Raw genomic sequence first — 21,655 nt, 5'->3', positions numbered from 1 at the left:
GCTCTATCTCATTCTCTCTCTCAAATAAATAAAATCTTAAAAAAAGATTTTATTTATTTATTATTTTTATTTAAATAAAATAAAGATTTATTTTATTTATTATACTTATTTAATTTAATTTAATAAATTATTTATTTAATTATTTAGATTTATTTATTTCTTTGAGAGAGAGAGCCTGCATGCAAGCATGGGGGAGGGGCAGAGGGAGAGGGAGAAGCAGACTCCCCGCTGAGCAGGGAGCCTGATGTGGGGCTTGATCCCAAGACCCTGAGACCATGACCTGAGTGGAAGGCAGGTGCTTAACTGACTGAGCCACCCAGAGGCCCCATGAATTCTTTCATTATAATTAACAGTTTTCTGCATGTGGATCCTGAACATACTTTGTTAGATTTATACCTAAGCATTTCATTTTTGGTGCTATTGTAAATGGTATTGTGTTTTTATTTCAAATTCCAATGTTCATTGCCTTATACCCTGTGATCTTGCTATAATAATTTATTCACTTCAGGAGGGTTTTGTTTTGTTTTGTTTTTTGATTCTTTGAAGTTGTCTACATAGACAATCAAACAACTGCAAACAAGACAGCTTTATTTCTTTCTTCCCAAATGTTTTATTTCCTTTTCTTGTCTTAAGGCACTAGCGAGGTCTTCTAGCACAATGTTGAATAAGGGTAGTGAGAGGGTACATCCTTGCCTTGTTCCTGGATTATTTTAAAGCAAGTCCCAGATGTCATATCATTTTATCTGTATTTTGATATGTATCTCCTAAATATAAGGACTCTTAAAAAAACATAACCATGGTACTGTTATCATATCTTTAAAAATCAACAATATTCCTTAATATTACCATATATAGAGTGGGATGTTTTTAAACCTTTCCTGTTATTACTTAACACTCCCAGCCTGCCATGTTACACACTCTATCATGAACAAGGCTCTCTGCACACTCACCACAGTTTCTCCTTCCTCCACAGTGTGGATCTTGATGTAGGCGCCCACTGCAGCCTCTTCAGGGAGATCACCATACTTGGTACTGATCATGGAACATTCAAGTGAATGAGGATTCCTGGATCTGCAATTTGACAGCTTGTTAAAGAGAACTCATTTGTCACATAGCCAGTTCCTGAGGCCCTGAACAGTCAGCCCCCACTCTGCTGTACAGTGAGACCTCACCTCCCTGGAGAACTTACACTGCCCCCCAGAAAGTGAGAAAACTCAAATCAAGCTCTGGAAGAGATCATGTCAGGAACTGGAGAAGTTTAATAGCAGGGAGGCTAGCAGAGAAAGAGATAGGACCCCCCCTTTAAACACTTGAAGGCTGTTATGTGGAAGAAGGGGCTGATGATCTCATGCAGCTGAGCCAGACCGGATGGATGAGAAGTCCAGGCTGGCTAAGAGATGCTCAACCTCTAAGTCAGAGCTGTCCGATAATGGAACAGACTGCTTTGAGCTAGAGTAAGCTCTGTGCCCCTGGGGACACAGCAGAGGTTGGGGCTCTCCTTGGCAGAAAAGCAGAGAAGAAATGGCTTTGTTTGTTTATTTGTTTAAAAGACAGGTTTCCTTGGGCAGCCTGTAGATTCTGTACTTTGTTCATGTTGGAATTAATTTTACACAGGTGATCTTGTGCTTTCTTTGGTCTCAGGAGAGGTAGAAGGAAGAGACAGGCTATGCTATCTGGATTAGAGGCAGGGAAAAAATTATTTATTAGCTGAGAATATAGCTGATATATTCACCCAACTCATAAACTCACCCAACACATAAACAAGGCAGCCTACAATTCTCACCCCCCAGGACATGCCCAGCATGGTCTTTATCTTTCATTTCTGGGTCCAACCTGTCTCTTCTTCCTTACAGCAGAGAACCTGGGTCTATTCCATCCCTACCTTCAGAAGAACTGGGACTGGACTTCAAGCACTGGATCCCTTGGAAAGAATACCCATCAGAGGGAATAACAACTCAGAAGTCATGGGATGCTCCTTATGGAGGCCAGCAGGCTAGAAATGTTAATAGGCAAAGGACTTGAGTGCAGTGGTACTTCGGGCAACATGGAGATTGTGACACTGATGTATCATTGTGATATTTATTTATTTATTTATTTAAGAGAGAAAGAGAGCATGAGCTGGGTGAGGGGCAGAGGGAGAGCAGACTCCCCGCTGAGCAGGAAGCCCAATACGGGACTCGATCCCAGGACTCCAGGATCATGACCTGAGCCAAAGGTGGACACTTAAACAACTGAGCCACCCAGGCGGTCCTCATTGTGATATTTTAGTTTTACACTTAATGGGAGGGGGGAAGAGGTGTTATGTTGCTCTGGGTCCAGCCCTGAGCTGCCTTTAGGCAGGTACAGTTGAGTGTCCTTTCCTGCTCCTCAGCCTCTCTGGGTTGAGGCAAAAGGGCAGCCCTCAATGTGCATTCTCATTCCAGCTGTGACAGTCATACCAAATAAAAAGACTGAGCACTAATAAGCTGCTTAGGTTTGAATCCTGGCTTTGCCGCTTCCTACCTGTATGACCTCAAACAAGGAACTTAATCTCTCTCTGTAGCTTGGTTTTCTCACTTGAAAATGGGACTGATAACAGTACTTACCTCATAGAACTCCTGTGAGGATTAAATTAGATAATCCAGGACCAGGAATAGAGTATTCCACAAGTGTTAGCTATAACTACCATTATCTCATTTAATTGCTGGCTTACGACAACACCAAGACTTAACTCCTATTATCTACAGACAAGGGAACTATGGCTTAGAGAGGTCAAGTCCCTGGTGCAAGGACACAGAGCTAAAATAAGTGACCAAGCCAGGACTTGAACCTGGGTTGAACTGACTCCAAAGCCCAGGCTCTTATCTCCTGCCTCCTTTAGATGGGTAGAATTTTCTGAAGAGGCTCAGAGTCAAAAAGATCCAGTGACAGAGTATCAGAGCCAGAAGATCTGCCTCTCCTTCTTCAAATGGATTCCCTGAGAAAGGAAGTAGCTGACGAGCTAAAATGGCTCTGTGGGTTACAGGCAGAGAATGCTGCTCCTGGGTCTCAGATCTAGGACTTCTCGAGTTTGCCCTCTGTCTATACCCCAACCTTTGGGGTCGAGCTGTGCCTGCTACCTCTGCCCCCTCCCCAGTATCCCTGACATTCTGTCCTTTCAAGTTATATCTCCCTTTTCAACCAGAATCTGAACCCTTCTATCTGCCAAGAGCTAAGCTTACTTGATCCTCGGGCCCAACATTTTTGGAAGAGTATTCCCTGAGGTGTTAATCCTCCTACTGAAGCCGGTCCCCTTTGGCTCCCAGGAGTTCTGGAGGTGCTTAAGTTTCAGAAAGCTAAAGTCCTGTACAGGATATGATTTGATCTGAAATTCCTTAAATCTCTCCACAGGAGAAGGTTCTGTTAGAGAAAGCACAGAAAAACACATTAATGGGTCTTTTGAGGTCTGTGCTGATGATGAAAGGTATACCCTACTCACCTGCCTGGCCAGTCTGACCTATGGGGAAATAAAGGAAAATAGAAAACACTGTGTTTTCCATGTATTGTCCCTCTGCTCTGGAGCAGAGCCTTCACATATGTTACATCCATGTAAGTGTCACTGGCTCCATTTAAGAAATCAAATGAGCAGCAGAGTTTAAGTCACCCAGGAAAGGGCTGAAGCTTGGATTTAACACAAGTCTACCTGATTTAAAGCTCATGACTTTCCACTAACAGATGATATTCATCTGGGATTGGGGACGGAGGCAGCAGTAAGAGATAAAGGAGTGATGAGCAATAGAACCTTGGACGAGGTAATTTCCTGGAGCCCTCATAGGATTATTATAAGAATTACAGATTAAGGGGCACCTGTGTGGCTCAGTCAGTTAAGCCCCTGACTCTTGATTTCAGCTCAGGTCATGATCTCAAGGTCCTGGGATCAAGCCACACATCGGATTCCGCACTCAGCACGGAATCTGCTTAAGACTGTCTCTCCCTCTCCCTTGGCCCCTCCCCTCTGTGGGTGCATGTTCTCTCTCTGTCTCTCATAAATAAATAAATCTTTTTTAAAAATAGATCTCCAGTGTTAGAATCAACTATTAAAATTAATGTTAATCCAAATCCAAAATCTATAAAGAGTAAGCCTAAATTAACACAGCACATATAAAAAGCCCCAAGTAAACATTTTTGGAAGACTTTTTGGTCAATATCTACCATTATTTTAAATGTGCATGACCAGTATGCACTGGATTGATTACTTGATTCAGTAATTCTAAGAATTTATCCAATGTTTCCTTGTACAAGTATACAAAGATAAACACATCATGAAATTTACCACAGCAGGGTAATAGTGAAAAATTGGAAATAACCCAAAATATCTGCAAAAGGTCATTGCTTTAGAGCTAATTATGGTATATACATACAGTAGGATAAAACTCAGCTACTAAGAAACACAGATCTAAAAAAAGAAAGAAAAAGAAACATAGATCTATACTTCTGCTTCCAGCCAAAGGGACTAACAGGGACTAGACTTACCCTCCCACCTAGAACTACTAAAAAAACTGAGATAAATGTATGAGGCACTGGGCATCAGGCCATGAAGAACAATCATCCCCGCAAGATAGAAAACAAATGGGGTAAGCCCTACTATTGCCCCAGCTTACTGCCTGGAGGTTTTCTGAGCCATGTTGCAGGGAGAGGGAACACAGGGGGAGCCCAGAACATCACTAATCATAGGGAAATACAAATCAAAACTACAATAAGATGCCACCTCCTATCCATTAGGATGAATATCATGTTTAAAAACCAAACAGAATATAACAAGCACTGGTGAGGATGTGGAAAGATTGGAACATTTGTGCACTGTTGGTGGGAATGTAAAATGGTACAGACCCTATGGAAAATGGTATGGCAATTTCCTAAAAAAATTAAAAATATAATTACCATATGATCCAGTAATATATACCCACTTCTGGGTATGTATTCCAAAGAAAACTGGGTCTCAAAGAGATAACTATACACCCATGCCCATAGTAGTCACTATAGCTAAAATGTGGAAGTTCTCAAGAGTCCATCGATGGATGAATGGATAAACAAAATGTGATATGTACATACAATGGAATATTATTCAGCCTTCAAAAGGAAGGAAATTCTGACACACGCTACAATATGATGAACCTTGAGGACATTATGCAAAGTGAAATAAGCCAATCCCAAAAAGACAAATACTGTATGCTTCCAATAATATGACGTAGAGTAGTCAAAATCATAAAGATAGACAGTGGCGTGGTGGTTGCCAGAGGCTAGGGGGAGGAGGAAATGGCTAGTTACTGTTTAATAGGGATACAGTTTCCATTTTACAAAATGAAAAAAAAGATTAGGAAATGGATGGTGTTGATGGCTGTCCAATATTATGAATATATTTAATACCACTGAACTGTGGGTATAAAAATGGTTAAGATAGTAAATTTTATGCTATGTGTATTTTGCCACAATGAAAAAAAATTGGGTAAAAAATACAGGATGCAGCTTTTTCTTTGGTGGCTTGGCAGCGGAAAAGAGAGAAAAAAGAATTGACATGAGAAGAGAAGGGATATTTCCTGTGCACCTGAGTATAGGCCTGTACACACACAAGCTGATGCAGCCCCCCTTGTAACCTGTGGGATAAAGATAACAAACATCTACCATAGACTGATGCATCCAGTTAGGGTTCTGAGCTTTATATATTCATTTGCTTCATTTCATAACAAGTCCATGAGGTAGGGACTATCTGAGGGAACTGATGGCACGGGGACACGGTCACTTGCCCAGTATCACACAGCTAGTAAGAGAGGGACCCTGGATTCAAAACACAAGCAGTTTGGCTCCGGGGCCTGTGCTCCTAGCCACTACACTACTGTGACAAACCAGACCCAGAGGCTTTAGGTACTCAGTGAGTCATCCAGCTAACCAGGGAGATTCAAACCCAGCTCTGTCAAGCTCCAGGCTCCTTTCCACCCCTCTCCCCAGGAGCACCTGACACAAAGGGAAAGCCTAAAAAGGAAGAGCCGGAGGGTGGGCAGGAGCCTCAGCCAGTGGGGCCATGTGGGCCACGTTTCCACAGCTGCGAAAAGAGGGGATCAAACCAGACATCCTGCTGGGCCTTTCTAGCGCTAGACGTCTAAGATTCTATGGGCTGGGAACTGGAAGCCACAGGGCCCAGGCGCCCCCTACTGTGCGCGGCTGCCGGTTACCATTGAGGTGGGTCTTCAGAGGTCTGTTGTCTATCAGCTCCAGATGCTGCCAGATCCACTTGTAGTAGAAAGGCGAGGTCCTGAGGTCTATCAGACGCAGCACTTCACAGCTGCCCTGGAAACATCAAGGGACACAAACAAAAAGGCTAACCCCTGAGGCTCAGGGCAGGCCAGGCTTTGAAGTTAAGCTCTACTGCATCTTACCCCAGTTTACTTGGCTTAATGCAAGTGGTTTCAGGTTTTGTTTGTTTTTTTTTTTAACACAAATGTTATCTATTCATCACAAGCTCAAACAGCTAAATAAGCATGAGAACTAAATAAATGTTGGCATTGGGGGAAAAAAATCACCATGGAGAATGTTACTGGGACAACTGGTGAAATTGACTATGGACTGTAGATTATATGTTACATCAATGTTAAATTCCCTGATTTGGATAATTATTCTGCAGTTAATTTCTGACTTTAGAAAAAAATCACTTAAGTATATAGGGGTAAGTGAGTATAATGAATGATATTTAACTCTCAAATGATTCAGGCAGGGAAATATATATAGGAGCAAATGTGGCAAAATGTCAATAATCGGTGAATCTGGATCAAGGTTATACAGGAGTTCTTTGTACTGTTCTTGCAACTTTTCTATAAATTTAAAAACATTCCAAAATTAAAAGTCTAAAAGATACTCAAACCAAACAGAAGGACATAAAGTTAAAACTATTTTATCCTAACACCCAGAAATAACAAGGAGTAGCAGTTTGGTGACTATTATATCAAACTTTTCTCTGTAAACACATAACATAGACAATTTTTCATAAATGAGTCCTTTTCTGTAAAACAGATTCTTGTGACCTCTTTTTTAAAAACTCAATAATACAAGGACACCTGGGTGCCTCGGTCAGTTAAGCGTCTGCCTTCAGCTCAGGTCATGATCCCAGGGTTCTAGGATCAAGTCCCAAATCGGGCTCCTTGCTCAGCGGGGAGTTTGCTTCCCTCCTCCCCCTCCCCCTGCTCATGCTCTCCCTCTCTCTGATAAATAAAATCTTTAAAAAATAAAAGTGAAAAAATAAAACTCAATAATACATCAACGGCATCATTTCACGCCAAGTAACATGGTTCTACATTATTGTTTTTAATGACTGCATATTATTCTATGTATGCCGTAACTAGTTGATCAAAAGAAGTCAGACACAGAGCACATTCTGTGTGATTCCATTTATATGAAGTGCAAGAATAGGCAAAAGTAATCTAACAAAGTCAGAAGAGTGGCTCTCTTTGGTTTGGGGGGGTGAATTTTGTCTGGGAGAGGGAACAAGGGAGCCTTCTGGGGTGCTAGAAATGATCTCTACCTTGATTTGGGTGATGCTTACACAGGTGTATACCTATGTAACAATTCACGAAGCTGTAAATTTTAGATCTGAGTTCTTTACTGCACACATGTTACACCCCAAGAAAATATTTTTGAAGATTAATATTCAGTTGTTTCTAATTTGTCATTATTATATGTATATAACTCTGATTTTGTTCAGGACAACAAAACCCCATTTACAAAACTCACCACCTTCCCAAACTCTCCTGCAGTGGGGGTGGCAGTGACCCACTTCCAGCTCATGACATATAACTGGAAGACTGATGGATAAAACCCCCAGGAAAAATATGGTTGTCCTTCCCCTTTACCTCTGCCTGAAACTCAGATGTGATGGCCAGAGGTGGAACAGTCATGTTGTGACCACTAGGATGAAAGCTATAAGCTGTGGATGATGAGGGGAGAAGCTAGAAGGAGACTGGGGTCTTGAAGACTTCCTCCAACAGCTTTCTAGCCCTGGATTGCTTAATTCTAGCCTCTCTACTGCAAGACAAAAATTACTATTCACTGAGCCACTGCAGTTGGGTTTCTATGACAGCAACTTTAAGTGATAATCTTGTCACACGTCTTAATGCCTAGAGTGGTCATTAAGGCAGTTCACAAATACTCAAGTTCTCCCCCCGCCCAAGCATAAGGCAGGATTGTATTTTCCCTTTGAATCAGATGTGGCCTTCTTACTTGCTTTGGCCACTTTCCTTAGCAAAGTGACTTCTGATCATCTGAGTGGGAACTTTAAAAGCCAGTGTTTGATTCTCAACGTTCCCTTCCCCTGTCATATTGACCATGGAAGCATAGGTGACGATAGTTTCCAGTGGCCTGGGTCCCCTGAGGGACCATGAAAAGCAAGGCCTCCTGCTGATCTGCTGTGATCAAGTAGTGGCACGAAGGAATGCATCTTTGTTAGTTAATCCACTGAGATTTGAGGATTGCTTATAATTGCAGTATTTTTTTAAAGATTTTATTTATTTATCTGACAGAGACACAGCGAGAGAGGGAACACAAGCAGGTGGAGCGGGAGAGGGAGAAGCAGGCTTCCCGCCGAGCAGGGAGCCCCACGCGGGGCTTGATCCTAGGACCCTGGGATCATGACCTGAGCCGAAGGCAGATGCTTAACGACTGGGCCACCCAGGCACCCCTATAATTGCAGTATTTAACCTAGTTTATCCTAATATAATACCCATGTTTGACTATCCCCTTGGGATTGTTTGCTACAGGTATGTATGTTTTCAATTTCAATACACATTGCCCAGCTGCCTTCCAGAAATGTTAGCTTACGCTCTCTCCAGCAGTGCATAACAGAGCCTGTTATATCTTTGTGTTACATTGAAAACCGAGCTTTCACAATTCTTTTAATCTTTCCTAATCTGATAGGAAAGAAAGATATGCCACTTTTTCTTATTTATTTTGTATCTTTATAAAATCTTACCTTTTTTAGTAGGAACTATAAGAGACATGTTATAGTTAAGGTTCAAGACCATTTACTGTTGAAGAGGAAGGAGAAGGGATCAAACATTTAATAAGCCCTTATTCTATGCCAGGTGTTGGGCTTGCAGGGTTATTCAACATTCATGCAACATTTATCAACAAGGAACCTGGTGCCAGAGGAACACAGGTGAACATTTTCCTCTCAGAAAATCTCTCGTGGGTCTTTAATCCCATCTGCATCTCTGTAGAAAACAATTTCACCATGGGCCCCTAAATGATAAATTGTTCGAAATGAGTTGATTGTGGGTATTAACTATGTTTTCTACGCCACCAGGAAATTGCCTTCCCTAACTTTCCCGGGTCCCCAGGACACCCAGGACACCCAGGACACCCAAGCCACTCGCTGCTGATATCGCCCCCTAGTGGCCACATCCGTGAACTACAGGAGCCGGGATGACCCAGGCTCTTTTTTTTTTTATTTTAAGATTTTATTTATTTATTTGACTGAGAGAGGGCGCACGAGCGGGAGGAGCAGCAGAGGGAGAGGGAGAAGCAGGATCCCCGCAGAGCGGGCAGAGCCCGATGTGGGACTCGATCCCAGAGCCCCGGCATCATGCCCTGAACTGAAGGCAGTTGCTTAACCAGCTGAGCCACCCAGGCGCCCAAAGACCCAGTCTCCTTAGATAAATACTCCCAATAGCCAGCCTGGTGGGAAATAAAAATGGGAGAAAAAAGCAGTCCCTTTAAAAGGGGCAGGTGCTCTTCAACTCCAGCCAGAGGGAGCTGCATCACAATACAGCCTGGTGTTGTCTGATCCTCTGAATATTCAAAAGAAGCCAGAAATCCAAAATTTTATTTACAATCTTCACAATAACGATTAAATCAGTTTTCAATAAAACACTGTAAAGGACAAATCCAACTCACCTACTAGCCAGAATGCCCCTCCACACACACACCTGCTGTCACTTTGTGACATTGTATTATTTTTCTCAGAAAGAACTTCAAGGGCGCCTGCCTTAGATTCACCAGCTGTGCTTATTCAAATGCAGATTGCCGGAGTTAATGAACGAGACTCTGGGGTGAGGCAGAAATTTGCCTTTTTAAGAAGCCCCCTAAAGTGTTCTTTATGCTTACTCACATCTGAAAAACTCTTCCTTTAAATCAGAGTTCTCCAATTTTTGTACACATCAGAATCACCTGGAAGGCTTATCAAAACAGTTTTGGATGTTGAACAGCTCTTGCGTAGGCCTGAGAATCTGTACTTTTAGTGAGTTCCCAGGTGAAACGGATTGATGCTGCTGATCCAGCAACAACACTCAGAACCACTGAATTCGAGGATGAATATGAACTGAGTAAGTCTGTGCTAGACTCATCCTTACAGACTTTATGAGGTAAGTAGTCCCACTTCGCCGACAAAGAAGTGGAGGCTAAAACAGACTGAGAACTTCCTGCTGGTCAAGGTGTAATCTGCTAATTAAAGCAAGTCTTGAATTTTGATCCCTCACCACCCCTGCCCCCAGTCTTCCCTGGCTATATAGTATAGGCTAGGCTCTCCCCGCTCTCCTCACATGGCCATCAGGATTCTCCAAACTTGCCACACTATTCCCGGTGGCTGCCAAGGGCCTCATCCTCATCTGCACCATCCTCGGGCTCAGATCCTGTGCATCCAGTCCCTTAGAGGGTAGAGGCTGGAAGCCAGATATTCCCAAACATCTCCCAAACCGCTTGGCAGCTAAGGAGGTGATTTGGGTTCCCCTGCCCGGATGCACTTGGGCAAGGTCAGGTTTTGGATGGCAGGACCTCCAGTGTGCTCGTGGAAGCAGTGGCTAGAGATGTGGCTTCCTGAACTTGGCAGGATCAGGAGCACCCGTGACTGTCCAGTCTGGACTCGGATTTGGAATCATTTGGGAATCACCTTCAGTCTAAGGTCTGTTCCTTCAGGCCTCTCCATCACCTGTAAGTCTGTTAGCCATTCAGCCTCCTCCAATAACTCCCTTTCTGCTTACAGCTAGCTAGTCTTGACTCCCTTCTCTGGGACCGAACCCAAGATAACAGCACAAACACCCACCTGTTAAGTTTAATAATTGGCTCTCTGGGAAAAGGAATACACGTCTATAAATCTTACTCCTACAAAGGGTGTGCTGCACAACAAACAAAACAAACTATACTCTCACTCAAAGTTCCACAGAGACAAGTGATTCTCACAGAATGCTGTTGCGGACTCTGGCTGAGTTCTTATAACCATGGCCAATCTATAGTCACAATTCAACCATGATTGGAGAAATGAAGTTGCATCCAAACCACTCTTTTCCCAATAAATTTAATATTATTAAGTCTGGTTTGTAATCTACTGGCAAACTACTTCTCACCTTTGTATAAACTATATTCATTAACTGAAACCCCCTCTAGCTTTAGCACTATGTATATTGGAACTTGGCATGTTTATCAGTGATGTAACTCCTGTGATGAATCTATGATGAATACTGTTTAAATACTGGAAAAACATTTCTGTAATTTTCTTCTCTTTACAATGTGATGGCTACTGACCCAGCCCACTTTTTAAATTTAATCTGCATTATAAACATTTTCTCTATAGCTTTCTTAAGACAATCAGCAAAGCCATATATCAAAACCTGACTCAGAGTGTCTGCTGATTTCCACTGTCCTGCTGGGGCCAATTTTCAGCTACCAATGTGAAGTCATTGCCTGTGGAGGTGGGAAGAGACGTGCACAATTGTACAGTACTTCCACCAGATAGATAAAACAGACATAAATAAACTCCAGAGCACAGATAATAGTAAAATGCAGTAACGTCATGAGGAAATGATGAATTTTCATTATTTGCTATCCTTGTTTTCCATATATTTAATTATAGGTTTATATAATTTAATTTTTAGTAATTACTGTGTTTATTGTCTTGCAAAATTCCCGAAAACTTAATCAGCTCTCATAGGCCAGTAAGAACCAACTCCAGCATATAACCAATCTTGCCCTTCCTTTTGTCTAATGGTCCAACACTTCAAGGCTCAACCCCTCACCTTCTCCAGGAAGCCTTCCTTAAAGCCCCCAGCCTTTGGAGAGGTCTCCCTCCTAAATCCTTGTAAACTTAAAGAGTTTGCACTAATCACTTGGTAGCTAGCCTGGATGACTTTGTCTCTGCTCAGAATCTAGTGGAAGAGAGAGATAAGGAGAGAGAAGCAGTCTTTGCCATTCTCAGATCCCTCCAGAGCATGAACCAAACTTGGCAAAAAATAAACAAATGTCTGGTGGCTTAATAGGAGCAACAGCTACATGGGAGATACTAAAAGTTTGGAGACAGAATCCTGGCTTTGCCACTTACTAGATGGGTGGACTTTCTTAAGGTGTCTTAACTTCAACTTCCTCATCTGTAAATGTGGAATAATAATATCTTCCTGATAGAGCTATAGCAAAGATTTATGGTGAAATTGTACTATGTACACAGTTCACCAAAGCACTGCTTGAAATAGCAAAAGATGGGGGCGACCAATCCATCAATAGGAACTGGTTAGATAAATTCCAGTACAATCATATAGTAAAACACAGCACAAGTGGTAAAAGAAAAAAAAAAAAATAGAGTGGGTTCTTTATGGACTGATACAGAACAATCTACGGAAATACTCTTGAAACAGCAAAGTGCAGAACAGCCTGCGTAGCATGACACCATTTATAAAAACAAGGAAAAAACATACAAACACATTTGCCTTTATATACAAAGAACAGATGCAGGACAGACACAGAAGAAAGTGGTGACAGTGACTGTCCCCAAGGAGAAACACTGGGTGGCAGGGGGAAGAAGTGAGAGGGAGACATTTCTCTTTTGAACCTTTTAAAATTCGAACCATGTGCAAATAAACCAAAACAATTAACAACACTAGTAGAACCCCTGGAACAGGGGCAAAGGGTCTCAAAAACATGGCGGTTCTCACGATGATCATGAAAACTACATTGGGGTTGAGCAGAGTCCACAACAGACAGAAGGGTCGACTCAAATGGCAAATCCCAGCCCCTGAGAAGAGCTTTGGAGTCAGACAGTCCTGAGCTGAACCCGGCTTCTGCCCCTCATCAACTGTGTGACCTTGGACAAGCTGCTTAACCTAGTGCCTCAGTTTTCACCTCTGTCAAATGGGAATAATGGCAGTACTGGCCTGAGCTGGGCTTCTGTGAGGCCGAAATGACACAAAGCACATGGAGCACACAACCTGGGACATGGTTAAGTGCTCAATAAATGTCAGACTGCCTTTTCATTATCAACCAACAGAGAAGTTGGCACAGGACATAAAACAATTCACAAAAGATGAAATTTGGGTAGTAAACAAACATGATGAATCTCACCGGTAATGAGGAAAAATGTAAATTAAATCCTCACTGAGGTAGCAGTTGCTATCTATGAAATTAGGTAAATTTTGAGGGAATGACAGGCAAACCTGGCAGAGGTGTGTGGCGCTGGCAAATGTGCACACTGCTGGAAGCTAGATAAAGTGGATCCTTCTGGACAGCAACTTGTTCCAAAATCCATAAACATGATGATACCAAGCAATTCCGCTTTTGTTTTTTATTCATTTTTGAGAGACAGAGCATGAGCACAAGCAGGGGGAGGGGCAGAGGGAGAAGCTGAGCAGGGAGCCCGATGCAGGACTCCATCCCAGGACCCTGAGATCATGACCTGAGCTAAAGGCAGACGCTTAACCAACTGAGCTACCCAGGCACCCAAGCAATTAATTCCACTTCTGAAAATCTATTCTGAGGCGATAAGTTCATGGGTGATTTCTTCCCTCTTTCCAGAACTATGTTTTATAAAGTGGTCATATCATGTCTATAATTTAAAGATTGTAATTTTATTTTTTTTTAAGATTTTATTTATTTATTTGAGGGAGAGAGAGCACAAGCAGGGGGAGGGATGGGGGAGAGGGAGAAGCAGACTCTTCACTGATCAGGGAGCCCAGTGAGGGACTGGATCCCAGGACCCTGAGATCATGACCTGAGCCAAAGGCAGACGCCTAACGGACTGAGCCACCCAGGCATCCCTAAAGATTACAATTTTAAAAACTGATCTGGCATCATTAAGACTCAAGGGCCAAATGTATAATTTAAATATGTATCTGTATGTAAATAAGCATGTATATGAGCTCAAGGAGTGGGTACCCCTGTGGCCCTCTTTCTAATTAACCGTGTGTCTCAAAGTTCACGGCAACCCTCTGAGGGAGGGAGGCCAAACTGTGTGGTATGCCTTTTACAGCTGGAACATGGACGCTCAGGAAATGAAGTGCTGCAGAACAGGGCTCAGCCCCACCTGTGTGGTCACAGGACATTATGCTAGGCATGCCTTCCCGGCTTCCACCCCCCCATCCAGGGCCTCTCACCTTGCTGACAAACATGATGGAAGATGATTCTACAAAGTCTTTTGAGATCAGCTGTCCGTACGAGAACTTCTCCACCTTCCCCAGGGTTACGAGCTTCCAGAGCTTCTCATCAGACAATGACTCAAACAGATCCATCTTCCTGAGGGGAAAATCCTGTTAGAATTCATCGCCCTCCATCACAGAAGGTGCCCAGCTCTCAGCGATTTCCAGAAAGGGAACATGTCGTCTTGCTCTTGCAAATGGCTGAGGTGGAGGATTTTACTCACCCTCCAGTTGCCTCAGCTGGCCTGTGGCACCCCCTCCAGCACACCCCTCTACTGCTCCTGAGTCCAGTGCTATGCGCCTCTCGCTTCCACTCTGCCCTCCAGGGGCTTCTTCCTGGCTCCTTCCCTCAACCCTGTGCTCACTAGGCTAGTCTCATTCCAAGCAACTCTGAGAGTTCCTCACTTGAACTCACCTGCTCTTCTGCCCCGCATCCCAGCTCTCCTGCCCCTCCCTTTGGTTTGGGCAGCTCACTCCAGTCTCCTCCAGCCTGTTAGCTTCAAAGACTCGGGCCTGTGCCTGATGAATGGGGGACATCTGGACTCCCCTCTTTTTGCCTTTGTTCCCTATGACTGAAGGCCCACCCTGCAGTGCCCACCCCTTCCCCTGAGCTCAGGCGCCACCACTCAGTAGCTTGCCTTCCCTCACATGCAGCCCCACAGGGCTGCTAACAATCGTCTCATATTTTTTCAGCTCCCATAGATCACGGAGCCCAGAACTCTGGTGACTCAGGGCACTGAGCTCCGTCCAGGGCACTAAGGGGGAACAAGGTCGGTGCCATGTCCAAAGGATGAGGGTCTGGAGACACAGGAAGGGAAAGCAGGGTCGCCACAGAGGCAACACCACTGGGCCACACGCTTCCTGGGATCATCTCATTCAAACCTTATAATGATTTGGGAGAGATGAATCATTATCCCCATTTTACAGAGCAGGAGACTCAACTCAGAGAAGGGAGGTGACCCATTTAGGGTCACACAGTTGATAAGCCCAAGAGCTGAGATTGCAGCTCAGCCCCAATTTTCCACTGTGTGAAAACAGGAAGTGCTCCCCCCTGCAGGACTAAGTCCGCCCTTTGCAGGTCCCAGTCCCCTCTTACAGTTCCTACTCTCGCCACTCTCCCTTACCCTACAGGGTAGCCCTCTGCCACCACACTGCTCTAGAGCTGCACAACCCTACAACCTTTATTTTCAGGGCCGGTACAGATACTTCATCTGATTTCCATTCTTTTCCTAAAGGTGAGTAACTCGAAAGGATACAATGCGCCCCTGCATGTGCCTGGCACAATGACAATGTGGGGATTACCATGACGAAAGGGCCACTCTGCCCTCACAACCATAAGTGCTTCCTGCCTGATGGACAAATAAACTGTAAAGGAGGTACTATGTAATCATGAATCACAGTGTGGCTGGGACTTTAAAGAAACATGGGGTGTGATAGAAGCATTGGGGGGGCACTCTCTCTATTCTGGAGTGATGGGGTTGGTTAGTGAGGTGGGGCAGTGAAGCCCAGAGACTTCTGAATTTAACATTCTGGGTACATCACCCCCCCGAGGTTTGGTTTCCTTACCTGTCAACTAGACAGAGCAAGAGAAACAATGTCATGGGATTGAATGAGAGAAGTTAAGAGCCCTGGTACAAAGGGCTGAGTACATATTAGCTATTCTATTAGTACCATCCCACAAGGAAGGGATGTGAGCTGAGACCTGAGGGTCTAGTAGGAGTTTGCTAGACGGAGAAGTCAGGTGGGAGGTGTCTCCCATCTCAAGAGCATTCCAGGCAGAGAGCAGGACCTACTGTTTCCTACTGGGCCTACGACAGTTGGGCACCTAATAAACACACAGGGGGAAGATGTTGGCTGATGATGGAGGCACCTAAAAAATTCAAATCGATGCTGAGCGTCCTTTTGGAATTCTTGGTCCAGCTTATTCGCAAGGAAATCTTCTCTGTCGACAACCAGGAGTTCTGTTTCTTCCATACAGACCACAGTGGCCCTCCTTAGTGACGGAGTCAGAACGCCCAATTCCTGTTGGGTAGACACGGGCAAAGGCAAGTAAGAGGCTACTTCTGACTTTCTGCTCGCAGCCTTGCCCACTTTTTCCTGCTTCCATCAGCCCCCAGAAATCCCTACTCCCCAGACTGCAGACTCCCCGGCTGGCCCTGTGCTCCTGCTCATTCCCCATCTCTGGCGGCCCATCCCTTCCTCTTAATATGCTGCCGGTGGAAAAAACAAGCAACAGGCTTGACCAGACCAGAGAGAGGAAGCCGAAGGGGCCTCAATGAGGTGTCACTGCATCTCTGCGGGGGTTATACAGGGAACACATTCCTTAAACATCACAGACCAAGGAGCCAGCCTTGGACACCAGCTGGTCCAGTCAACTGGCCTGTAACAGGAAAGGGTGCTGGGAGCCACAACAGGGCAGTGACTTACCCATAGGAGAAGGCAGGACTGGGCCTGGGTGTTCTAGCTGGAGCCCTGTCGAGCCCCCACGCCTGCCCCCAGCAAAGCAGACCTTGCCCTGCGCTTACCCCAAAACAGTCGCCCTTGTGCAACAATATGGGGTGGGTGTCCAGGAAGGCGCTGCTGCCATCATCATCCTCAGTCACTGCGACGGTGCCCAGGTAGATGAAATAAAAGCTGTTGCCCCTCTGCCCCTTCTTGACAATCACGCGCCTGCGACCAAACCTGAGAAAAGACCGAGGCCAGCAGGTCTGGTAGCAGCAGGGCACTGCTGTGCTCTCTGCTCTGGAGCATGAAGGCACAGACTGGGACAAGAAGGGACCTCACAACAGCCCAGCCCCAGCCCCATCAAGCTCAACATCTTCACTAACATCCCCCTAGTTGCACGCCTCCATCAGACTGAGGCTTCCTGAGAGCAGAACCTTCGTCGATCTGCTTTGGCACACAGGACATGCTCAGTGAACAGCAACTGAGTAAATGAATGACCAAATCCTGGAAGTAATGGCTCAGTAGCTAAATTATGGAGACCAGGATCTAAGTCCTGATTCTGCTGCAAGCTGCATGGCAGTGGGCACTCATATTCTCTCTCTGACCCTCAGGGTCTCTTGTCTGTAAAATACAGATGAACACGCCTAGAAAAAAATAGATAAATAGTCTTCTAATACCCGAGAGCTCACTACATAATTGGGAACCGTTAGGGTAGAGGTGCCCAGGTCCAGAGCAAACTGGGAGTTAGTTCTTAAGCTCCGAGGGGAAAGATTTCTGCACTTCAAATGTAAGTTCAAATTTGACTTCTTTCAATATTCATTTGTTTCCTTCCTTCATTCAATTAGTTAAATAAATACCAACTGTGTCTATCAGGCAGAGCGAGAAAGGACAGATTTTGTCCTGAAAATTATGGTCAAGTACAGGGACTAAATAAGGTTTAAAAATGCTTTAAGAGAGGGAAGCACAGGTGAATTCAGAAGCATGGAGAAAGGGCACTTAACCAGCTTAGGAAAGGCAGAGCAGGCTCCAGGATAATGTCTGGAGTCTCCCAGGTAGACAGAGAGATGGAAGAGTGTTCCAGGCAGAGGGACCACCACGTCCAAAGGCACAGAGGCGCCTGGAAGCATGGTGCCTTCAAAGGAATAGCAGTAAGCTCCATTAGAAAGGAAAACAGAAGACAGGGAGGTCAGTGGGATAGTGGGAGAGAAATTTGGCTAGGTTCAATCACAAGACACTTCAAACACTGGGCTAACTTTGGATTTTACCCAGAAGGTAATGGGGAACACAAAAGTCTGGAAAGAAGAGATGGCCCAGATGACAATGACTAGATGGGAGAAGACAGGCACATTCAGCTGGGAAATGAGACTTTGGGGAGCACAGCTAGAGCTCATCCAAGTCCAGACTCCTGGAGCCGGAGCTGGAAAGACCCTCAGGAACTGTCTAGCTGAATCCACATGACTGAGATGAGGGAAGTGGGAGCTAAGGAGCCCCAGGCTTGCTGAAGGCACACAGTGAGTCACACTTGAGTCAGCACGAGGCCCCAAATCTCCTGTAGCAGACATCTGTGGCTTTTGTTGTCAAGCGTCGGGTCACCTTTCCCACCAGCTGCACCCTGACCTTACTTTGGGGGAAACACCTTTTCTTGACTCTCAGACAATCCGTCATCTTGCTGCCACCAGAGAGAGAGTCTGGAGGAGAAGGTGGTTTATGAGAATGGAGTGTGAGGAGGTGGAGAGAGACAGACAGATACTGGGTCCTGAGAACACTGAGTCTCCTGAATCCGGCTGAGCTGGAAGCTGGAAAACTATCCCAGGACTTTTCAGATACTTGGGCCACTCTTGCATTCCCTACAGCTAGGTTTTCTGTCCCTTGTGACTGAAAGAATCCTGTGTAATCTGCTCATTTCCAGTCCCAGAAATAATCAACTAGCTGAAGAGGGCTTTAACAATCACCACCCCTTCATCTTCACATAAACCCATAAAATCTGTATCAGTATCCTCATTACACGGATGAGGATACTGAGGCCCAGCAAGGTTAAGTGGCTTGCCTGAGGTCACACCTTAGAGTGGCAGATGCAGCATCACATTCCAGAGCTTCTACCCCAATGATTCTTTTTCTTTGCTTGACACCATCCTGCCTGCTATGGAATCTTACTTTAAGACGGCAGTGACTTGCTCTTCTTTACTGGGCTAGACACAAAGCAGATAGTTCCCTCTACCTGGAATGTTCTTGTCTATACTTCCACTTGTCATATATATGTATTCCAATGCCACCTCTTCTGTAAATTTCCTTTGGCCAAGCCAGCTGGAGGGTTCCCTCCTCTCTCGGGCTTAATGCCTTTAAACAGATCCTGCACAGGTCATAACAGGCCTTAATCTATAGCTAGTTGTGATTATGGGACCTGGGACCTCCTTGAAGGGGCACAGACTGATAGTGTCCTTATAGCCTAGATTTATAAGATAGGCCTTACCTCAAATATTCTGCTAGGCTGCCTTTCTTAAGCCACTGAAATGTCCAAGAAATGGCAATATTTCCACACACACATCTTAGACTTCTCTAATACAAGGTATTTATATGGTGCTTTTTGTGTCATGGACCCTTTGACAATCTAGTGAAGCCTTCACAGAATAATGTTTTAAATATATAAAATAGGGGTGCTTGGGTGGCTCAATCAATCAAGCATCTTCTTTCCCCTCAGGTCATGATCTCAGGGTCCTGGGATCAAGCCCTGCATGGGGGGGGTCCCCACTCAGCAGGGAGTCTGCTTCTCCCACTCCCTCTGCTCCTCCCCCCTGCTCATATTCTCTCTCTCAAATAAATAAATAAAAATCTTTTAAAAAATGTTTTTTCAATAAATAAGTATATATATAAAATAAAATACAGCAGAAAGAGCTAATAATTGCCTTTTTAAAACCCAAACTGTGGAGGCACCTGGGTGGCTCAGTCAGTTAAGAGTTTGACTCTGAGATCATGACCTGAGCCAAAATCAGGAGTCAGACTCTTAACTGACTGAGCTCTGTGCTCAGCGGGGAATCTGCTTCAGATTCTCTCCCTCTGCCCCTTCCCCCTTTGCCCCCTCATGCCCCCTCATGCTCACACACCCTCTCTCTGTAAAATAAATAAATAAGTCTTTATTTTTTAAAAGATTTTATTTATTCATTTGCGACAGAGAGATACAGAGAGAGAACACAAGCAGGGGAGAGCAGCAGAGGGAGAGGGAGAAACAGGGTCCCCACTAAGCAGGGAGCCCGATGCGGGACTCGATCCCAGGACGCTGGGATCATGACCTGAGCCGAAGGCAGATGTGTAACCATCTGAGCTACCCAGGTGCTCCAATAAATAAGTCTTTAGAAAAAAAAATCCAATTGTGGTATAGCAATATATGTGCATCTTTATTAAGGCCCTGAATAACAAGATCGAGCAGCAGATCTAATTACTACCATAATTTCAAAGCTGTGATGAATATAAATTATTTTTTGAGAAACGTGCAACAACATGAATGTGTAATCTTGGTGATTTCTTTTGGTGAAAAAGTAACAGGAATAGCTAATACTGGTTCATTACCTACATCTGCAATTAAAGGAAATGATAAATTTTAGTTAGAGGTTAACAAAAACAGATATAAGTTTTTTCTTATCCAAGTTCACAGACCCTTGCCCTAGTTCCTATCTGGACAAAGTACAATCACCTGTGACCCGCTGTGGCTTTTCAGGCTTGGATGTGAGTCTCAGCTCTACCCCCATTACTTGGGTGACAGAGTATGAGTCATTCTTACCCTCTGAGCCTCTGCTTCCTCATCTGAAAAAGGAGGGAGTTGGACCAGATCCTTTCAGAGGATTCCTATCAGAGCCTTTCCAGAGCCAGTGGCTCCTAAATTCTGGGGAGACTAGCAATAAAGGAAGGAAACCAAGTGTGCTACAAGTATAACAAGGAGAACTCGAGTGAACTGACAGATAGCTTTTCATGGCTGATGCGCCACGGAGACACCAGCAGGCCTGCCACGGCCTCATCAGGCAGGCTCTTCCTGTCCAGCCTGTCCCAGCTCAGGTGCCAAGGGGTGTGCCCCTCACTGACCGTTCAAAGCGCATGACTCTGGCCAGGAGCAGCTGCAGGGGCTCTGAGTAGTTTCGGTAGCTGTCCAGGACCTGCAGGAGGTTACAGAGGGTCTGGATCTCAGACTCTGTCCTCCAGGAAGGCAGCTTCTGTGCGATATGCATGGCTTTTGGAGGAAAGTGACCCTGGGGAGAGAGGACCAGAATGATACGCAAGACCCAGCAGTTTCCCCCGGGGGCCACTCCCCGTACAATAGTGGCTCACATGTACTGAGCACTTACTGCACACCTGGCATTAGGATACGCATCTTACATACACCATCTCACTGCATCTTTGCCCAGCCCGAGAAGTGACACAATTATGATTCCCATTTGACAGATGAAGACACTCAGGCAGAATGATAACCTAGATCTGCTACGTGCCAAGACCCACATTCCCACCTCCTAACCATACTGCCTTTGCTGTTCACTGACCACCCCGAGTCAATAGAGGGCTCCCTGGGCTCCAGGGGCCCCTCAGAATATGTTCACTGCAGTCAGGGGAGACCTCCCTTGCCTCAGCCTATATCTTGGCCTGCTACAGGACACTAAGAAATAAACAGAATCTACAGAAACCAGGTCCTGGTGAACCAGGACTCATGGACAAGTGGGCAGACAGATCCATCCATTCAGCCACCACTCCCACCTGCTGGGAAAATGGTACTTGAGTTGTTAACACCCTTACTGGCTGCCCATCTCACTTAGGATAAAATCTTAACTCTG

General features: G+C 44.8%; 1 protein-coding gene across 1 annotated transcript in view; it reads right to left on the bottom strand.

Annotated features, from left to right (window-relative positions):
• CNBD2 (cyclic nucleotide binding domain containing 2) overlaps positions 1-21,655 on the bottom strand; it is a 54,525-nt gene that overhangs the window by 10,396 nt on the left and 22,474 nt on the right. Inside the window, exons 5-11 of the mRNA XM_028118910.2 lie at positions 20,916-21,079; positions 16,922-17,078; positions 16,267-16,418; positions 14,355-14,493; positions 6,189-6,303; positions 3,201-3,378; positions 951-1,071 (exon numbers count right to left, since the gene is read on the bottom strand). Coding sequence (XP_027974711.1) covers positions 951-1,071; positions 3,201-3,378; positions 6,189-6,303; positions 14,355-14,493; positions 16,267-16,418; positions 16,922-17,078; positions 20,916-21,079 — 1,026 coding nt within the window. The remainder of the gene's footprint in view (positions 1-950; positions 1,072-3,200; positions 3,379-6,188; positions 6,304-14,354; positions 14,494-16,266; positions 16,419-16,921; positions 17,079-20,915; positions 21,080-21,655) is intronic.

The sequence above is a fragment of the Eumetopias jubatus genome, unplaced genomic scaffold (genome assembly GCF_037043125.1).
Source record: "Eumetopias jubatus isolate StellerSeaLion01/CBP00866 unplaced genomic scaffold, mEumJub1_p1.0 scaffold_9, whole genome shotgun sequence".
Lineage (NCBI taxonomy): Eukaryota > Metazoa > Chordata > Mammalia > Carnivora > Otariidae > Eumetopias > Eumetopias jubatus.
Note: the sequence above shows the minus strand (reverse complement) of the source record. Positions and strands in the feature narration are given on the sequence as shown.